Source organism: Macaca mulatta, chromosome 1, assembly GCF_049350105.2.
Source record: "Macaca mulatta isolate MMU2019108-1 chromosome 1, T2T-MMU8v2.0, whole genome shotgun sequence".
In the NCBI taxonomy this organism is placed as follows: Eukaryota; Metazoa; Chordata; class Mammalia; order Primates; family Cercopithecidae; genus Macaca; species Macaca mulatta.
In genome coordinates, this window is record NC_133406.1 from 222,828,069 (window position 1) to 222,848,927 (window position 20,859).

Here is a 20,859-nt window from a genome sequence, read left to right on the forward strand (position 1 = left end):
TTAGATGCAGATCCACTCATCCTCCCATCCTGCACTAACTCCTCCCTCCACCCTCTCACCTCTTTCTCTTTTATTCCTTCTGCAACTCATCCTCTGTCCACCACCGCATCTGCCGTACCTCCTCCTATGACATTAACCCCACCACCAATAACAACCACTATTCTGAGTAGTCGCCACGGGCCTGGCACTTTGCTTTTTTTTTTCTTTTTTTGTCCAACAACTCTAGAAGGTAAATATCACGATCCTCCCTTTATAGTTTAGGAAACAGGCTCACAGAAGTGAAGCAGACTTGTCCAGGGTCTTAACCCTAGAACGTGACACCCAGCCTCTGCCACTGTGCCCCCAAGCCCCGTGGAAACCTCCTCCATTCAGAAGAATCACCCTAGAATGACTGGGGATTAATTTACCCTCCCCATGTCCAAATCCTGCATGGCCAACTCCAACTCACCTTCCATCTAGCACCCCCAGGGTGACACCATCACAGTTCACAGAACATGATCCTGGTCCCCCAAGTCCAAAGACTCCTTTGGGTTTCAACCCTCCTGCCTTCTGGACCTCACTTACCATCATTGTCCCCAGGAGAGCGGCTCTTTCTTTTTGGCCAGGTTTAGAGGGGAATACGACCTCATATCTCAGCTTGCTAAATCCTCTAATGAAGGGAATGAAGCTAACATTTACTGAGTACTTATCATATGTCCCTAATATGCAGACGCTCCTCAGCTTACAGTGGGGTTACATCCCAATTAACCAATCTTAAGTTGAAAATATCCTAAGTCAAAAATGTATTTAGTACACCTAACCTACAGAGCATCAAAGCTTAGCCTAGCTGACCTGAAACGTGCTCAGTACACTTACATTGGCCTATATTGGGCAAAACCATTTTGCAGCACAGTGAGCTGCAGGGTATCAGTGTATCAGCATCCTGATGGCACGGCTGACCGGGGGCTGCAGCTCCCTGATGCTGTCCAGCACTGCTAGGGAGTTTCCTACAGCATCAAAATTCGAAATTCAAAGGATGATTTGAACCATCAAAGGATACTTTCTACCAAATGGCTATTGCTTTCACACCATTAATGTAAAGTAGAAAAATGGCAAATTGGGCCAGGCACGGTGGCTCACACCTCTAATCCCAGACTTTGGGAGGCAGAGGCAGGCAGATCTCTGGAGCTCAGGAGCTTGAGACCAGCCTGGGCAACATGGCAAGACCTTGTCTCTAAAAAAAAACAAAAATACAGGCACACGTGGTGGCATGTGCCTGTAGTCCCAGCTACTCAGGAGGCTGAGGTGGGAGGATCGCCCTAGGCTGGGAAGTTGAGGCTGCAGTGAGTTGTGATCATGCCACTGCACTCCAGCCTGGGTGATAGAGTGACACCCTGTCTCAAAAAAAAGATGAAAAAAGAAAGAAAGAAAAACAGGAAATCAAATCACTGTAAATTGGGGACCACCTGTAAATTAAGAAGCTTGCTCTATAGCAAGGGTACGATTTGTCCTAATTGGCAAATGTCCTCATTTGCAGATGAGAAAACAGACTCAGAGAGGTTAAGTGCCCTGCCCAAGGTCACACAGCCCTCCAAGGGGATCTGGAATTCCAGCCGAGGTCGGCTTCATCTGCTTGATTTCAAGCCTCTGTGCCTTTGCTCCACCGCTCTGCCTCTTGCGGTAAATGCTTCATCAATATTTGGCCTCCTCCCACCGCCACGCGAGACTGTATCAGTGTAAGTTGGGAGCGCATCTGTCTGGCATCTGTTTTCCTTTCAAACAAGTGTTTGTTTAACCCCGTTTCGTAGCTTTTCTTGCCGTTGAAAACTCTGGCAGGCCTCTCAGCCAGGGGATTCCTGAGGGTTCAGGCTCCTTTTTTCTCCTGTCACTGGCGGGGCACTTGGAACGGGAGCTTGCAGTGTGAGCAGCTGCTTCGGCCTCTGCCTGATAAGCCCAGGAAAGTGGGCTGGGGGGAAGGTAAATAAGGCTCTTGGTGGCCTGGGTAGAGTTCTGGGACTCAAGCTGGCATCTGCTGGCTTGGAATAGAGGGCATGGTGTTGGAATCAGGCAGGCATGAGCTGGTGACCTGTCTCCAATGGTCATTCACTGCACAATCCCCGCGAGCCACCTCTGCTTGCTCGTCTGTGGCATGGGGATGGTAATAGTGCCTAGAGAAGCACCTGCTCTATAAGCAGGCATTGTATAAATGCTGGTTTTCCCTTCTCGTTCACGCCAGTGGAGGTTGGGAGGGCCCCGTAGGCACTCTGGAGAAAGAAGGCTGGCCGTACTGAAACAGGAGAGGGCCGAGTCACAGGGTTTTCCTGCCTTACCTGGACCCCTGAGATTCAGGAGCTTGCTGATCTCAAGTGCAGGCCAAGGAGGCCAAACTCTAGCCCAAGAGAGTCTCTGGCCAGGTCCCAGCAGGAACAGAGGCCTAAAGCTCTACAGTTGGTCCCTGCACCCATAATGACTTTCCAGTGTCTTCCAGGATGCAGGGGTACATGGATCACAGTCACCTCCCATCTTGAGCGGGTCAAGTCAGCTTCCAGGAACAGCCACCACCACCCCCCTCCATACCCTCTGTGGTCCTAACCATCAGAGCCCACATTGGTCCAGCGCTCTACAGTTCAGGAAGGCTGGTCAGCAATAGGATCTGCTAACTCTGCAATGATTCTGGGTGGCTGCGGGTGCAGGGACTGTGATTCCTGGATAGAACAGGGAAGCTGAAGTTCAGAACGGGGAAGCCGCTGGTTTAGTTCTCCCATCAGTGGGTTATAATGACTATGACAGGAGCAGCCATCGCCACACCGAATGAGCACACTCTTGAGTGCCCAGTCCTTCCCCAGACCCTGTGAGGAGGGACTATACGATCCTCATGTTACCAGAAAGGAAAGTATGACTTAAACAGGAAATCACACAAGTTCACCCAGCTGGAAAGTGCAGAGCCAGCTGTGCCTTAAGTCAGACACCTGGGCTTGTCACCAGGAAGCCACACCCAGGAGAGCTCACTGCCTGCCATTGTAGGAAATCGAATTATAATAACATCTGCCTTTTGTTGAACACCTACTGCATGTGAGCATAATGCTGAGCGCTTGAAGTGCTTTACGTCACGTATTCTCTGAGCACATCTGATAAGGTAGGTGTAACCCATTTTATGGATAAGTATAGTAAGGCTCAGAAGGACCCCGAGGCTGGTTAAGTCCCAAAGCTAGGCTCTAACTCCAGCAGAGTGAGACTAGTGAGGCTTCTCTATCTGGTTATAACTCTTCTTAAAACTTGTTCGGTGAGAAGTGACTGTTTTTCCTTCCTTCTCTCCCCCTAGCCTGGCCCTGCCCAAATGTCACCACTCTGCCCATCCTAGGGGATCCAGAAATGCTTCTGAATTTGTCCTCTGAGGACCTGGACCACGTCAAGATTTGGATGTTTGGTGGGATGGTGTATTAGTCTGTTCTCATGCTGCTAATAAAGACATACCCAAGGCCGGGTGTGGTGGCTCACGCCTGTAATCCTAACACTTTGGGAGGCCAAGGTGGATGGATCACAAGGTCAGGAGTTCAAGACCAGCCTGGCCAACATGACGAAATTCCGTCTCTACTAAAAATACAAAAAATTAGTCTGGCGTGGTGCTGGGCACCTGTAATCCCAGCTACTCAGGAGGCTGAGGCAGAGAATCGCTTGAATCTGGGAGGCGGAGGTTGCAGTGAGCCGAGATCGCACCACTGCATTCCAGCCTGGGTGACAGAGTGAGACTCCATCTCAAAAAAAACCAAAAAAAAAACAACAAAAAAAAGACACACCCCAGACTAGGTGATTTATAAAGGAAAAGAGGTTTAATGGGTTTACAGTTCCACACGGCTGGGGAGGCCTCACAACCATGGCAAAAGGCACATCTTACATGGCGGCAGGCAAGAGAGAGAATGAGAACCAAGCAAAAGAGATTTCTCCTTATAAAACCATCAGATCTCATTAGACTTACTCACTACCATGAGAACAGTATGGGGGAACCACCAGTCCCTTCCACAACACGTGGGAATTATGGGAGCTACAATTCAAGATGAGATTTGGGTGAGGACACAGTCAAACCACATCGGGAGGTGAATCTGAGAGAAGGCAGAGGGAGCCATGAAGGTGCCATTGATTCTAACATTTCTTCAGCCCCCTGTTCGGGGTCCTCCATGGCATCCTATTGCCTACTTTCTCTAGAATCCAAACTGCACCCTGACTTGGAGCATCTTCAGCAGACAAGTCCTTTGAGTACATCTGTCTCAGGTCTCGGACCTATGCTGGACACCAGGCTGAGCCCTAAAGGATGAGGGGGAGGGAACTGTCCTCAGCACCTCCTACCTCTGGGGGTAACGCCCACCTCCAGACTCTCCCACATACCCTACATTCTTTTCTCCTCCAGATTCTCTGCCTGGGTAGGCCTCCCTTCACCTCAAGATGCTATGTGTCTTTCAGGACCCTCTCATCCTTCTCTGAAAAACCTTTCCTAACTGCATAAACTTCCTGATTTCTCAATGCCCATCACCCATATTCCAGAACTTAGCCTGAAGAACATGGCTCAGAGAGGGGAAGTGACCTGTCCAGCATCACACAGTTAAGTGGCAGAATGGGGATTCGAACACAAGCCCAGGGTCCTCCGAAGGCAGAGAGATTGAGAGAGAGAGAGAGAGAAGAGAAGAGACTGAAAGCCACAGGAGCTCCAAAGTCAAGGGCGGAGGGATGCCAGGAATGACCCCTGGGCAAGGACAGCAAGGATGGCTCCTGGAGGCACTGTTCCCTGACGCTGCCGTGGTGGGGAGTGGGCAGCAGACACCTGGGCCTGGGTGAGTGGGCAGCGGCGACTCAGATGTCCTGTCAGGAAGATATTAACAAGCCGTCCATCCAATTAGGAGCCAGTAATTAAAATTCCTCTTCGTTCCTACCGCACAGTATTAAACCACAAACACTTCATTATATGCCTCTTACCTCGCTGATTTGCATAAATGGGAAGAAACACTTAACAGCAGCAACACTAATTAATGCCGAGGGTGCACTGTGGTTTAGTGGTCTGTTGGCAGCTTCTGCTCCGGCTGAGGGTGAGTCCTGTGCAGGAAGTGAACACCATCAGGGCTGCCATGGCAGGGGGTCCTAAAGCCAGGGACAGGATGACAGGGCAGGCATGTGAGATGCTGAAGGACTTCAGACACAGTCCCTGCACTCAGGGAGCTCCCAGTCTGATGGGGTGGGGGGGCCCTAAACTTGCCCTTAGGGAAAGATCCCAGTTTGATGGGGGGAGATATGACCTTCATAGTGTCCCCTGGGACCCTGTACTAGGATATTCCTAGTGTAATGGAGGAGATGCAGGTTCTAACTGCAGGTTCTAACGAGGGTCTGGCTGACGGGAGGTGTGCAGCCTCTGCCCTCAGGAAGCTGTCAGTCTAGTGGTAGAGACAGAGTTCCTGCTCTGAGCAAATGCTTACTCTGATGGAGGAGACCCTATGGGAGCCCTGAGTCAGATGGAGGAAACACCCCTCCCCTCCAAGACTCATCCAGCACAGAGGAAATCTGATGGAGTGGAAACATCATGGTGTTGGAGTGGCGAACCAAATATGTGACCCTGGGAAAGTTACTTAACCTCTCTTAATTGCAATTTCCTCATCTGCAAAATAGGCACTTAGCATCCCATTAGTGGCTGCAGCCGGGAGGAAGATGGGCTGGACTTGCAGGTTGCAGTCTTGCTTAACGTGTGTACCAGACCGGGCTGGGAGGCAGGAAGTCACAGCGGACACGTTGGGAACAGGACGATGGTGACCACAGACATGAATGAATCCCCTGCCTGGGGAGTCCCCAGGTTGTGGGCTGCAGCATGGAGGCAGGGGAGAAAACCACTCACTTATGGACAGGCACACGCACAGGGCCATGGTGCGGCTATGACCGAGACCTTGAGCGGATAAGGGGGAGCAGTAAACCTGAGCTCCTGGAGCTGCCCCCAGAGCGGCTCACAGGGTGAGTGAGGTCCTGGAGTGCCCACCAGGCAGGTGAGTCACCAAGGCCAGGAGACAGACAGCAAGGCAGAGTCAGCCCTCCAAAGAATGAGCTAGAAGCCCCACTGCCCCCTGAAATTCTGCGAGGCAACAGGGAGTCTGAGGCCCTGGACTGAGCAGCACAGCAACAGTGAGGGGTGCAGAAAGTTATTTTGAGTCTGAATGTCTTTCTTTCTTTCTTTTATTTTTTTTTTTCTGAGGTGGAGTCTCACTCTGTCGCCCAGGCTGGAATGCAGTGGTGCAATCTTGGCTCACTGCAAACTCTGCCTTCCGGGTTCAGGCAATTATCCTGCCTCAGCCTTCCAAGTAGCTGGAACTACAGGATCCTACCACCATGCCTGGCTAACGTTTACATTTTTAGTAGAGACAGGATTTCACCACGTTGGCCAGGCTGGCCTGGGACTCCTGAACTCAGGTGACCCACCCACCTCAGCCTCCCAAAGCACTGGGAGAGTCTGCAGGTCTTTTTGACAGGACCTGCTGAGTCCAGATTTCAGTCCCACTGTCCACTCTCACTCCTAGCCTCACACCCGCACCCTGCCCGGTCACCTGCGGTGGATGCCAGGCTTCCTGGGCTACAAACACTCAGAGACGAAAACCTCAGAGCTGGCTGTTAGGGGCAGCTCAATTTGTTTGGAATCTTCCCTAAACGTTCTCTGGTTTCTCAACATTTGAGCTAAATTAAGGGGAGAGACCCAGAATGCCGCAGACCTCCCTCCGTATCCTCAGTACGGGGGATCAATGGGAATCCTCTTGGGGCTCAGCAAGAGTGACCTTGGTTGGGGCTAGGGATGGGGGCAGTGGCCTTGTTGTTGCTTTCTGGGAGAAACAGCACTCAGGCTTAGAGCCAGGTGACTGCATTTGAATCCCAGCCCTGTTACCCACTTGCTGTGCTTCCTTAAGCCTCTCTGATTTTCTCCATCTGCAGAGAGGAGAGGAGGAGGAGACACAGAGTGGGCATGAGGTGTGAAGCTGTGGGCTCAGGGCTTGGCCAGTGAGGAGTGCCCGGTGGGCACAGGGCTTAGCCAGTGAGGAGAGGCCAGTCCAGCCTGGTTTCCTTCCTTCCCTAATGACCACCTCCTTAATAGTGGACAATTCCACGCCAGCCCAGACACTCCAACCCCTGGAAGTGCCAGCCCCAGTCCTGGATGCCCACCCACTCAATCAGATTGATCCTCTAGGGCTAGACAAGGCCAGGTGAAGCCCAGGCCCTCTCCGCAGGGCAGAAGCCGGCCTGTCGCGTGTGAGAGGTGCCCCGGCCCACTTACCGGGATTAGCTCCCAGCTGGGTAACTATTTACACAGGCTGCCAGGCTGGTGGCACATCATAATTATATATTATACGTATTAATACTTCACCTTTCGCCAGCACTACATCTGGGCCCGTCAAAACATGTACAACATTAACCAATTAGGCTCTCAGCCTCCTGACCGGCCACACTTCTTAGCTTCCCGTTCTTGATCCGGCAGGGACGGGAGCATGGCGCACCCCAGGTCAGCGCCCAGGCCTCCTGGGAGGCCCAGCCTGTGTCTGGTCTTCAGCAGAGAGGGGTGCTGGCTTGCTCTCTTCCATCCCTTCCCGGCTCCCCTCAACACTGCACCAGGGGTTCATCACCAGTCCCCAAGCCTGGCTCCGTCTTTCTTGATTTCAGGCTTGCCAAAATGGTCTCTATGTCCTATGACTTGGTTGGGGGGCTGAGTCCCTCTGTTGGGCACCCCAGCTTTTTGGGCACCCTGGGCCCTGCGTGCCGTGTGTTCTTCCCCTTCGCAAGCTCAGCGGAATTACCCCTGGAAGGAGCCTGGGTGGGGCCCCTTTTTCTGTCTGTTCTCAAGCCAGTTGGTTGACTGCCTCAGAGGTGCTGAGCTCATGGTAGGCAGGGGCTGGATGGTTATTCCTATAGCAACCCTACAAAGTAGGTATCCTTATCCCCATTTTACAGATGCAGGAGCAAAGGCTCAGCAAGGAAGTCACATGGCACCGGCAGAGCCAGGGCCAAAACTCAGAGGACTCATGGGACAGCTTGCATGCAGGGGTAAGGCTCTCTCTATGTCCCATCCCATGCCAGGTGCCAGGTGTAACAGGACAGCCTTGCCTTCAAGGGGTCACGGCTGGGGAGGTGGGTGCAAATGACAAAGGCAAGTGACAAAATCCAAGTGCATGCACAGTGCCCTGGGACCCAGGAAGCAGAGGCTCCCTGGAGACCCTTGTAACTGGCTAGAATCTACAAGAATCCTGGAAGGCTGCCTGGAGGAAGTGTGAATGTAGTAGCCCTAGTCTCTTGACTATATCAGCCTCAGCTGGGACCTGCAGGAGGCATGAGTGAGCCCCCCATCTGCCCAGCCCCTGCACCCCTCCTGCACCTCACAGTCTGTCCTCCCTGGATTCATGCTTCCTCCAGACAGTCCTCCAGGATTTTTCCATATTCCAGCCAGTCACAAGGGTCTCCAAGGAACCCCTCCTCTAGGGAAGCGAAAGGAAAGTGAAGGGAGGAAGAGAAAGGAAGGGAGGGAAAGAGGGAAAGGGAGGGGAGGAGAAAGGAGAGGACAAATTTGGTTACACAAAGCAACTCCATTTTCTCTGAGCCTAAATAGCTTAGCTCCTGTGTTTCCTGCCTGGAATGCACCCCACCCCCACCCCTCCCCACATCCTTCAAGTGAGTTCTAACCCAGAAGCCACTGCTCTCCCAGGGCAGGGCCTCCTCCCCGAGCCCTGCCCTGGGCCTCCTTGCCTGGGATGAGGATCATTCTCAGCATCGGATCCATTACAGCTGGGGACATGTGGGCTTCTCTCAGGGCAGGGCCCAGCACAGGGTCAGGGGTGACAGAGGTGACCCCTGCCTCCATGAGCCAAGAAGACTGAATGGCTGCCCATTGATGTCTCCTTTCCTTTACTGAGTCTGAAGACCTGAGGAGGTGAAGCTTTGAATGGGGAAGTTTTGATATAGGAAAGAGGGCTGAAAAAAAGATGTAAAATGGGAGATGGGACTTGTAGGCCTTGAAAGAGATGACAAAAGAGAGAAAAGCACCCAAATCAAATCCCATCCAAGTTCCCTATAAGGAGAGCCCAGGAGGAGAGGCAAATGCAGACAGTATCAGGCCGGCGAAGCAAATGAGCGAATCAGCCCAGGTGAAGGCGATAGGGAAGGGTGGGGACTGGGGTGAAGTGAGGAATGTATGCTCTACCTAAAGGTAAGAAAATTAAAACACACAGACAGTGGGCCCACCATGGCTCCTGGGATGCCAGTCAGTGGCCTGTGGATCACACGGATGCAGATAAGGTGGCGAGACCTAGGAATGAATCGGATCCTACAATTAAATCACTGTGTGATGCGGGCAAGGCCCTTCCCTGCTCCAGGCCTCAGTGTCTCCATCTTTTAAAGGAACACATGGGCTCAGGGCTGCATGAGGGGTTCCAGTTCACAGCAGCTGATGAAGTGAGATGTAGCCGGACAGTTCTGAGTCAGTGGTGACGGATTTGCAGACGCTGCATGGGGAATTGGGGACGGCATGCATTTGGGACTCAGACCAACGGAACTCAAGTCCTGGTCCTTCCGTGTCCCCAGTCCCCCACCCCACCACCTCTGCCATCCCTAGCTGGACCACCATGGAAGATCGCTTAACTCTCCTGACCCTCAGTTGCCTCATTTGTGAAGTAGAGATCATCACACTGACTCCATAGGATGGTGAGGATGAAAGGAGAAAATTCACACTCGGCACCTGGTTCCCAGTCAGTCATCCACCCCGTGGCTTTTACAAGCAGTGACTGTGCCTTGCTTTTCCTGCCTTGTTATTGAACCAAGTCACTGGGGCTTGGCTGCACTTAGGGTCCAGCCCTAGACCTGGGGCCTTTTGAGTTTCCTGGGGCTACATTGCGGATGTCTGAGCAGCTCTGAGCCCCACTCCATCCCTCTGGCTGGGGCCTCCTCTGTGGAGTGAAGACTAGGTTGTTGGTGTTGGCCTTCCGAAGCCCATTAGGGCCGTGTGCGGACGCTAATGGGATGGACATCTCCAAGAGAACAAATCCATCTATAACTCTTCCACAGTTTACAATGAAGCTGAAGCGACGCCCGGGAATGTCTCCATCACTCTCTCGGCCTCCCTACCACCCACTGCCTGTTCTAAGTCAGCCGAGCTGCTGGGAGCAAACCTTCTCCTTTCGGCACCCTGTGGTGGCTGCTGCTGGGCAGAACCTGAGTGCCCTTGGGGGCTTGAACACCGAACCCCCAAACCTGGGGCTGTCACCATTGCTGGCCGGCACACTGCAAGCAATCAACATCAGCCCTCATGCTCTTCCATCATAGCTGTTGGCAGAAGCTGTAGGAGGCTTGTTACCTGCATTATCTCTTCTATTCTTACCTGTACCCTCCAAGATAGCCTTGGATATTCCTATTCCAAGGAAACAGAGGTTCAGAGAGGCTAAGCTGTGCAGACTCTCACAGCTACTAATTGGCAGAGCTAAGGCCAGAGCATGGAACTCCATGTGAAGAAGCAGCATCTTGTTATTTAGGGCTCTGGGCACCAGGAATTGGGGAGCTATCCTTGACTGGCTTTACAGCAATGCATGATGAGGAGGGCAGAACTTCACAACCCCTCCGTGGCCAGAGGCCAAGCTCCATCGTGATGGAGCTTCAAGTCTAAAATCTAAATAAGAGAAATCATGATTATGATAATCAACACCAGTTGCTGGGTCCCAGCCAACCTGCAAAGGTTCGGATGCCTGGTCTCACTTTGCAGATGAGGGAGTTAAGGTTCAGAGAGGTCAAGTGACTCGCCTGGGCTTACACAGCATCCAAAGGCCAAACCAAATTGTGAGCTCAAGACTGTTTGGAACTGAGTCTATGGTCTCTGTTTTCTAAAGATCTGTGGCTCAAATATCACCTTCTCAAGGGATCTGCTCTGACCTCACACGTGTAGCTAACATCGAATCCTGGGACAAGTATCTCCAGGGCAGGGCACGATGACTGCACACAGTGGAACTCAGTTAAAACCTTTAAACCACCTCCAGACTCAGGCATGAGCTTCTGGAGTCCCTGGATGTCACCCTTTCTCATTTGACATCTGCTTAGCTCCAGGAGGGCAGGAGCACTGTGGATGAATGTGCAGTCAGTCCTCGAAAGGAATCTGTGAGATGGTTGAGTCCATTCATTCATCTACCAGGCATATAATGGGCACCTCTAATGTGCTAGGCCCAGTTCTAGCCACTGAGGATATAACAACAGAGGAAGAAAGGTCCCTGTCCTCACGGAGTCCACTCCTAGGCAGTAATTAAGTGTGAAAAAGAACAATAAAGCAGGCTAAGAGGATGCAGAGTGATGAGTAGGGTGACCACATGCTCCAAATCCCTGGGGCAGCCTGCTTGAAACCCGGTGTTCAGAGGATAATCGTTAGTGACACCTTTCACCTTAAAATTGTCCCATTTGGGGCCGGGCGCGGTGGCTCAAGCCTGTAATCCCAGCACTTTGGGAGGCCGAGACGGGCGGATCACGAGGTCAGGAGATCGAGACCATCCTGGGTAACACAGTGAAACCCCGTCTCTACTAAAAATACAAAAACTTAGCCGGGCGAGGTGGCAGGCGCCTGTAGTCCCAGCTACTCGGGAGGCTGAGGCAGGAGAAAGGTGTGAACCCAGGAGGCGGAGCTTGCAGTGAGCTGAGATCCGGCCACTGCACTCCAGCCTGGGTGACAGAGCGAGACTCCGTCTCAAAAAAAAAAAAAAAAAAAAAAAAATTGTCCCATTTGGAAGCTGAATTATAAGGTCACCCACATGATGAGAAGCACTACTAGGCTCTCTTTAATTACTAGGGGGTGGGGCAGAAACTTGTTAGTTTTCACCAATATCCATGAACTTCTCTGTATTTCCAAGACCTGCCCCCCACCGCCTCCTGCAGTTAAGGAAGACATGTGAGTCGGTTGTGGTCCATGGAAGCAGGGAATAAGTGTTACCCAAGCCTGGCCCCAGATATCCTGTGAAATCCTCTACCATGGTGTGAATTATTCACTCCTCTCCCTCACCTGTTACATGTGGCATACACTGTCCGTCCCCATCAGTGTTGGGTTTGGCCATGTGACCTGCTCTGACCACTAGAATGTGGATGTCAGTGGTATGTGCCACTCTGGACCTGGTCCCTGAAACTCATCAGAGCCTCCATGTGATCTTTCTCTTCACTCTTCAACCGACTGAATACAGAGGATCCAGTGGGGAACGGAGGGATGGCAGAGGCACAAAATGAAAGAGGCTGGGCCCCCAGAACCATTGCCTGGATGTGGGTGCTCAGGGGAACCTCTAACCAGGTATAAATGTATTCGATTTTGCATAAGCAAAAAATATACTTTTACTGTGCTGTGTCAAGAAGAGGTTGGAATTGTTTGTTACAGCAGCTGGTGTTAATTACCCTGACTGTGACGAGTGGCTCATGAAGGACTCTCTGACAAGGGAAGATTTGACCAGAGAGACCTAAACGAAGTGATGAAAGATCCCTACACACAGAGGACACAGCCTGGGTAGAGGCCCTGGGACACTCAGGTATTCAGTGATTCATCGGGGCTGAGCCACAGCCATCCAGAGACCTTGCTCAGGTCGCATACCCTGCCTGAGCCTTTGTTGTCTCTGGTGTCAACTGGGAAAGGCACCACCCCTGCTTTTTTTCCTGATGGCACTAAGGTGAGAGGCTGATGTGGTAATGGACACGAGAGGGATTTGGGGCTAGGGCTGTCCCATCAGTGCAGAGGCCATCTTGCCCCGGCCAGCAGAATGATCCAGAGTGCACTGGCATTTGTGAACCCACTCAGCAAGACCCATTGCCCCAGAGAAAGTGCTGGTGTCCCTGATGGGGTATCTTGATGGCAGGAGTGACAGAGGACCCTACACTGACTTCAGGGCTCTCGGCTCCCTGGGAGGTGCTGAGAAAGTGATTGAGTCCCCTCTGGAATTCAAGGATGAGGAAGGGGTCAAATGTATGTGGACTAGCTGGCCCTGATCTAGGTACTGAGGTACTGGTCTCGCCTAGCCCCTCAAGCACATCTCCAAGGAGGCCAGCATTCCTGTCTCTGGCCATACTGACTCAAACACCTAGAGCTAACCCAGAATCTGGGACAAGTATCTCCAGGGCAGGGTACAATGACTGCAAGCAGCAGGAACTCAGTTAAAACCTAGAAACTGGGCCAGGCGCAGTGGCTCATGCCTGTAATCCCAGCACTTTGGGAGGCCAAAGGCAGGCAGATCATGAGGTCAAGGGATCAAGACTATCCTGACTAACACGGATGAAACCCCGTCTCAACTAAAAATACAAAAAATTACCCAGGCGTGGTGGCAGGTGCCTGTAGTCCCAGCTACTCGGGAGGCTGAGGCAGGAGAATGGCGTGAACCCAGGAGGTGGAGCTTGCAGTGAGCTGAGATCTGGCCACTGCACTCCAGCCTGGGAGACAGAGCGAGATTCCGTCTCAAAAAAAAAGAAAAAAAAAAACCTAGAAACCACCTTAAGTATCCTGAGACACTCCGCCATGCCAAACACCATGTTCCGTGTTATAAGTGGACTGTCTTCAATCCTCCCAGCCTCCATAAGGCAGGTGTTATCCTCATTTTCCAGAGGCCCAGGCCTTAGAGCAGGTGGCAGCAGAGGATTCCACCCCAGCTCAACCTGGTTCCAAAACCTAAATTCTCTTTCGCTCTGTCACCCAGACTGGAGTGCGGTGGCATGATCATAGCTCACTGCAGCCTTGAGTTCCTGGGCTGAAGCAATCCTCCCACCTCAGCCTTCTGAGTAGCTGGGATTACAGGCATGAGCCACTGCACCTGGCTAATTTTTTGTTTTGCAGAGACAGGGCCTCCCTCTGTTACCCAGGATGGCCTCAAACTCCTAGGCTCAAGCAATCCTCCTGCCTCGGCCTCCCAAAGTGCTGGGATTATAGGCATAAGCCACCACTCCCCGGCCCCAAAGCCTACATTCTTGCTACTGAATAAATGAAAATGTAATTATTATTATAATAATTAGCATACAGTGAAACGCTTGGTATTCTGCTCAGAGTTCCACATCATCCCAGAGGCTCCCCGGAACCACCTTTTATAGTAGACATTAATGATTCCCATTTTACAGATGCAGAAATGATGGTGGAGGAAATGACTCCCCAAGGTCACAAAGCTGAAAAAGGATGGAGCCAGGGTCTGGAGATGGATCAGTGAAGCCAGGCTGATCCTGCCCCGAAGGAAGCCTCAGAAAGACACTCAGGATTTCCACAATCTGCCCATGTTACGAAGACCTATTGGGCCAAGCTGTCAGGCTGGCCTGCCACCGAGAGCTCATGCATGAGCGGCTCAGCCATTTAGCTGAGCGGTACTGGGGAGGCAGGTCTTGCTGGCTGGGCACCCAGCCAGGACTGAGGAGTCAGGATATATCACCCCTTATTATTAGCACCATTAGTTCTGTGATTCGCCAGCATTCACGGTATTGACACTAATGATTAGCACAGCCATGAGTCTGAGCCTCTGAACCGTGCCGGGATGGCCACCCCCTCCTCCCTCTGTGTGTGTCATCCCCACTGTGCATGGTTCACTTAAATCTGTCCCTTGCCCTGAAGCCTTGGAGACTGTCCCTGCCCCCATGGTCTCCCCTGCACACCGAGCGCTCCTCTTGTCTCTCCACGTATCATTACCCACCATGGCCACACGCACCCTCTGCAGGTTGCTGGCCCATGTCCCAGCACTGGCCAGCAAGGGCTGTGCCAGGCTGGACAGAGGGGCTCAGGCACACATGTCAGTGACACGCCAGCCCTGGCTGTTGTCCAGGCAAGGTGGGCCGCAGGAGTACTACGGAGCACGCAGACCTCTGAACCCTGCTGTATGCACTTAGCCTGGCAGAGTCTCCAGGATGCCGCCAGACACACTCTGGTGGGCACGCCTTGCTGACACCGTAAGAACTCATGCACACTTAGCTCAAGCACTGGGTTTATGCTCTGGCTTTTTTAATGAGTATGAGACACTAACTTGTTTGTGCAGGGGCAGGCGGGCTACTCTGTACTTGACTACAAACAATCTCACTCATTCAGTGATAAAATGTTTATTCTTTGAATGATACAGGCTTGTTTTTTCCACTTCTTATTTTTATTTCCCTGTGTCTTCTGAGCAATGAAATAAGCGATGATATGAGATCTCTGAGGGCAAGTTCTACGCTTACTCACTGCGGTATACATCCTGTCACTCCACAAACATCTACTGTGCATCTTCCTGGTGCCAGGCCTTGCACTAGGCACTGGGGATGCAGCAAGAAACAAAAGAAACCTGGCTGCTGCCATGATGCAATTTACAGCCTAGTGTTGTGGTCCAGAGTCTGGACGCTGAAGCTGGACTGCCTGAGTTCAAATCCCAGCTTTACCACTAGCCAGCTGTGTGGCCTTGGGCAAATTACTTAGCTTCCCTGGGCTTCATTGTTGTATTAATCGGTTTTCACGCTGCTAATAAAGACATACTTGAGACTAGGTAATTTATAAAGGAAAGTGATTTAATGGACTCACAGTTCCACATGGCTGGGAGGCCTCACAATCATGGCAAAAGATGAAGGAAGAGCAAAGAGGTGTCTTATATGGCAGCAGGCAAGAGAGAACTTCTGCAGGAAAACACCCCCTTACAAAGCCATCAGATCTCATGAGACTTACTCATTATCACGAGAACAGCACGGGAAAGACCCGCCCCCCGATTCAATTACCTCCCACCAGGTCCCTCCCACAACACATGGGAATTGTGGGAGCTACAAGTAAAGATGAGATTTGGGTGGGGACACAGCCAAACCATATCAAGTGTCCTTGGTAAAAATGGAGATAATAATAGTACCTTTCACAAAGTTGTTGCAAATCTAGATAAGTTATGCGTATGCCAACCTAGAACCATCCTGGTATGTAGGAGGTACACCGTGTTTCATCATCATAGTCACAACAAAAATTATATTCTAGTGGGGGAACAGATGATGGGCAAAAAAACCAACAAAATTATTAATGCTAGCAAGCAGTGCCCTGAGAGATGGCTCAGATGTATTCATATAAAGGGAAAATAGGGGAAGGAGGTGACGTTTCAATGGGGGTGGTGTCAAGGAAGGTATTTCTTTGTATTTAAATTCAGCCCTGCAGGACAGGAAGGTTGTAGCCTTAGGAACATCCGAGCAAGGGTGATCTAGGAGGAAGCTCCAAGTTCAAAGGCCCATAAGCTGGACAAGCACACCTGGGAGAAAGCATGCGGACCAGAGTGGCGGGAGTGGCATGAGCACAGCAGAGAATCGAACAGGGTGAGGTGGGGGAAGAGGCACCGCCAGAGGAAGCAGAGTAAGGTGTGGAATTTGACTTCAAGCATGATGGCCGACCTTGGAGGGGTTCAAGCCCAGAAGCGATTGCATCTGATTTACGTTTTAATAAGATCTCTCTGGACACCTGGAGAGCTGGAGGATGAGGGTGGCAGCTGCAAGACCAGCAGGGAGGCTGTGGCAGGCGTGGATGCGTGGTGGCCTAGGCTGGGGTGGCAGTGGTGTCAGAGGGAAGCATCATCCAGAGGGAGGATGTGTTGGGGGAAGAGCCGCCAGAACTCGTTCCTGGACCAGGCGTAGAGAGCAAGGGCAGAGGAGGAATCAGGCTGACTTCATGTTTTTACTTTTGGTGTTTGCTACAAGGCACGTATTTTATTTCTTACCCTACCGTTAACCAGCTGTGTGACCTCGAATACGTCCCTTAACCCTTCTGAGCCTTGCTTTCCTCATCTACATATCAGGGGTGCTATGAGGATCAATTAAGATAAGACAGGAAGACAGAGATGGGAGAGTGTCATGAAGAGAGAAATGTGGAAGAAAGGCTGGGGACAGGGGCACGTCAGACCTGATTCTGGTCTCACCTGGGACCCTCGGTGGCTCCACAACCTTGGCCAGAAACCAATTCCAGTTTGCTCACATATCAAACAAGGCTGAATGCTCAGTTCCTCTCCTACTACCCTGATCAAAAGGAGACACTTCTCCCCTAAAGGAATGGAGGTGTGGGTAGCATGTGGTTGGGCTGGTGTGGGGAGCAGCCTGACTCTTCACTGTCCCAATCCCTCTCTGCATTGGAGCAGTGTTCCCGGGAGGACCCAGGAGAAGGGGCACTGGCTCAGCTCCAGCCTCTCCTGAGAGTGGAATGACTCAGTCAAGGTAGCCCGCTGAGCCAACGATATGGCCCAGAGTAGACTCACGTTGCCTCACCTCCATACCGCACTCCTCCCATCCCCCTCTTGGTCCAAAGCAGAGGAAGGGACCATCCCCAAACTGATGGACGCTCACCCCCACTAGGCCCAGTGCTTTGAACTCGGTGTTCTGGCACAAATATAGCAAGAGATCTGTCCTTTGCAGTTTGCAAGAAATTCGGAAACTGATGGAGAGTGGGGAGAACCTGGCATTGATTACATATTCCCTCTCTGTTTCCCTACAGTATGGCACTCAATCCTCATAATACCCTCCTTTTTCTCTCCTTTAGATGGATATGTAAACAGGATCAGAGAGGGTGAGGGATTTGCCCAAAGGTCACACAGCAGAGCCAGGGTCAGTGCCAAGCCCACTCTTCATTCACTGCCCCAGCAGAAGCCATGTATTTCTCCCCTAAAAGCTGGGCTCCTGTCCCTTTCTGCCCGGGAGGGTTTGAGCTGGAGCCCGGAAACACTTCTTGGAAGGCGGAATAAAGGAGCAACAAAGTGCCTCCTGGTTCTGGGCTCCATCCCCTGGCAGAGCGTCGACCTCTGCAGGGGAGCCCAAGGGCATCATTTGGACTTCCCTAACCTCCATGCTCAGCCGGCAGGTGTCCCGCGCATTCCTTATGAACCTGCCACATTTGCCGTCCCGAGAAGCCGACATGAGGGATGGCATTTTATTAGTCCCTCCCCACCCTTCTGTTTGGACTTCAAAACATCTACATAAATTACAGTCCCCGTATTTATTGCGTCTGTGTTGTGGCAAGAGGATGTGTGTGCTTCGTGTCCTCGGCAGAAAGAAGGTCACCCCCAGGACTCTCTGCCTGCCCGTCCCTCTGTCCCAGGGCCCAGTGCCAGTTGGGGCGGCAGGGATCAGGCTGCCTCACGGGAACCAGGAGGGGCTGGGGGCATCCGGGCACTGGGGAGAGAGTGAGGTGGATTTTACTGCAGAGTTTTCACATGGCTGGTTTTGCCATTAACTTTGAATGCCTTTGTGGGCCTATAAAGTTCCCCATGGTGGTTTATAGGGAGTGTGAATTGAGGAAATTGGTGGCAAGAATAGGGTAATGGGCGGCTTTCAGATACCCACACAAGGGTCAGGGAACAAAGGCGGGGAGGAGCCATCTCGCCACAAAAATGACTCCGGGGATAACTTTTCTAAAAAATATCCCATAACTTCCTCTCTGTTTCCCTCCACTGTTCCATGTTCCCATGCACAGAAAAGGCTGACAGGGTCAGCACCATGCCACGAGCAGCAGTCATCTCTGAGTCATGCTATTTTCTTTTTTGTGCCTTTCTAAATGCTCCAAATTATCTCCAGCTTTCGGGTATTACTTTTGGAATAATAATTTTAAAAAGTTATCTTTTAGAGTCAGATAATTCAAAACAGTGGGGAGGAAGGCTTTTTGAGGCACCCGGGACTCACCCATCATAATCACTCATCAGGGAAGCTCCTCTTCTGCTCTCTCATTTTGTTCTCACCACAGTCGTCCACTTGTGACAAATGGGGAAACTGAGGCACGGAGCAGTTAAACGTCTCACTCAAGGTCAAGAACAAGGGCCCCAACAGGAATCCCACTCTGCCCTTCTGGTCTGGCTCTCACCCCTGTCTGTCCGAGTGGCCCTGCTGACACAAGGGGGAGGTCCTGGCTGCCCGTTCTCAGACTGGCGACGTGCTCTGGCTTTGAAGATGTCCTGGGCAGCTTTTCTTGGTGGTCTAAGGGGCTCTATTTACTGGAGGCTTCTCTGGTTAGGCCAGGTCACCTAGTACTACCTAGTGGTATCTTCAGGGGACTGGGGGAACTGGACCTAGGTGCTTCCAGAAGGTTCCAGACCTAGGCTAAGCTAGGTCAGAATTGGGTAGAGGAATAAATGGAAGGAAAGGTGGGCCAGATTTCTTCAGGGTCTGGGGCAGAACCCAATCAGCTGCTTCAGTCACAGGCAGCTTGGGCAGGGAGGTGACTGCAGGCAGCCCCACCTCTGGGCGGGACCTGGGAACGGAGTGCCAGGGGAACATGGGGCCCTTGGCTCCTAGCCCGCGGCAGCAGGGCATGGAGGTCTGTGAGCCGCCTGTGGACCCAGTCCTTCCCACTCGACTCAGGCTTACCAAGGAGCTGCTCTGTCCTGGGAAGGGGCTGTGGGCCAGGCCTAGGGAGGGAGAAGATGGGAGGAGCAGAGGCTCCTGCTGGCCTGTCCTCCTTCCTCTGCATGCCTCCTCCCCGAGAGGACCACGTGGAAACATCAAGGAACAGAAAACGAACAGAGTAGACACTGACATTCCCCTAAGATGGAAATGTGACAAGGTCTAGGGACACGGACCTCAGGGGGCTCCCACTCTGATCCAGGGACACAGTCTTCTGTCATCATGAAGCCTTAATCTGACAGGGGAGACACAGCCCCAGCCCTGGGGAGGTCCCAAATCTGATGAAAGAGCCATAGCTCCAGCCCCGGTGAGGTCCCAGTCTGATGGGGGAGTCACAGCTCCTGCCCTGAGGAGAGAATCCAAGTCTCATGGGCACCACCTACCCCCCTACCACCTAACAGCTCCCACCTACACAGAAAGACAAGACCTCACCCAGAGAAGGGACTTTAGAACCCTTCAGAGAGACATAGAAGGGAAGGCACAGGCCTACCAGGTCACCTGTGTGCAGATGACTTTCTCAAAGACACGAAATCCAGGGGTTGCACAGACGGCGTTCAGGAAGCCTCCCTGGGAAGGTGATTCCTCTGGCCTTTGAAAGTCCAGCCATGCTCTGCCAGGCTCTGAGGACACATTCGCCAGCAAGACTTCATCCACCCCCACCAGGTATCCGTGGTGTGGGGAGCTGGACACTGACAAGGAAAGTGGGGATTGGAAACCCATGCCATGGGCGTGGGCCGGTGCAGGAGTTTGCACTTTATGACCGGGCACTGGGGAGCCATGGAGAGTTCTAGGCAGGAGGGAGAGTGTTCAGATTTGTGATTTGAGCAGCTCAGCGGGACTGTCTAGAGGAAGAGTGGAGGCAGGAGAGCAGCAGTCAGGCTGTTGTGTCATCCAGCCTAGAGATGAGGGACGTGGCCTGAAAGGGGACAGTCGAGCAGATGGGGGATGGCACACAGAAGTCCTGAAGCATCACATCCTGAGCCCAGGCCTGACAGAAGGGCCTAGTGAGATTAAACCACGGCTGCACTCCAAGCAGCTGCCTGGCTGAGCTCAAGGACGCAGGCCCAGGGTCCTCCTCTACAGATGCCCACTCATCTGCGGGAGCCTTGGAAGCTGAACCGCAGACATCTGCTGTTACTAGGCCTGTGTGGGGCCAAGGTCAGGCTCGTGAGTCCTGTCCCTGAGAGAAGAAGGCCTAGGGCAGGCCCTGGGCATCCTGGGGTCCCCCAGATTGCAGAGGCCAGACCCTTTGGGTAGGGACTTGGGGACCATGTGACCACAGCCTCTGGTTGCCCCATCCAAACACTCAGGTCATGATTGGACCCTTCAGCTGCCAGGCAATAGCCACCGGAGGCTGCCCAGGCCACAGGCCGCCTCTGCCTGCTGCGTCTCCCATCTGGATGGGCATTTGTCCCACTCGCTAGTGCTTTAAACCAGGCAGTACAGGGGTCAGGCAGAGGCCTGAACTGACCCATCTGGGGGAAGCGCTAAGCAGCCCCCAATTTGCATATATGCAAACAA

At 52.4% G+C, this 20,859-nt stretch overlaps 1 protein-coding gene across 3 annotated transcripts in view; it reads right to left on the reverse strand.

The window, feature by feature from the left end:
• IGSF21 (immunoglobin superfamily member 21) overlaps window positions 1-20,859 on the reverse strand; it is a 271,522-nt gene that overhangs the window by 217,540 nt on the left and 33,123 nt on the right. Inside the window, exon 1 of one of the 3 annotated variants that reach the window (XM_077958761.1) lies at window positions 18,622-19,033. Coding sequence (XP_077814887.1) covers window positions 18,622-18,628 — 7 coding nt within the window. The 5' untranslated portion in view covers window positions 18,629-19,033. 3 annotated transcript variants of the gene reach the window in all.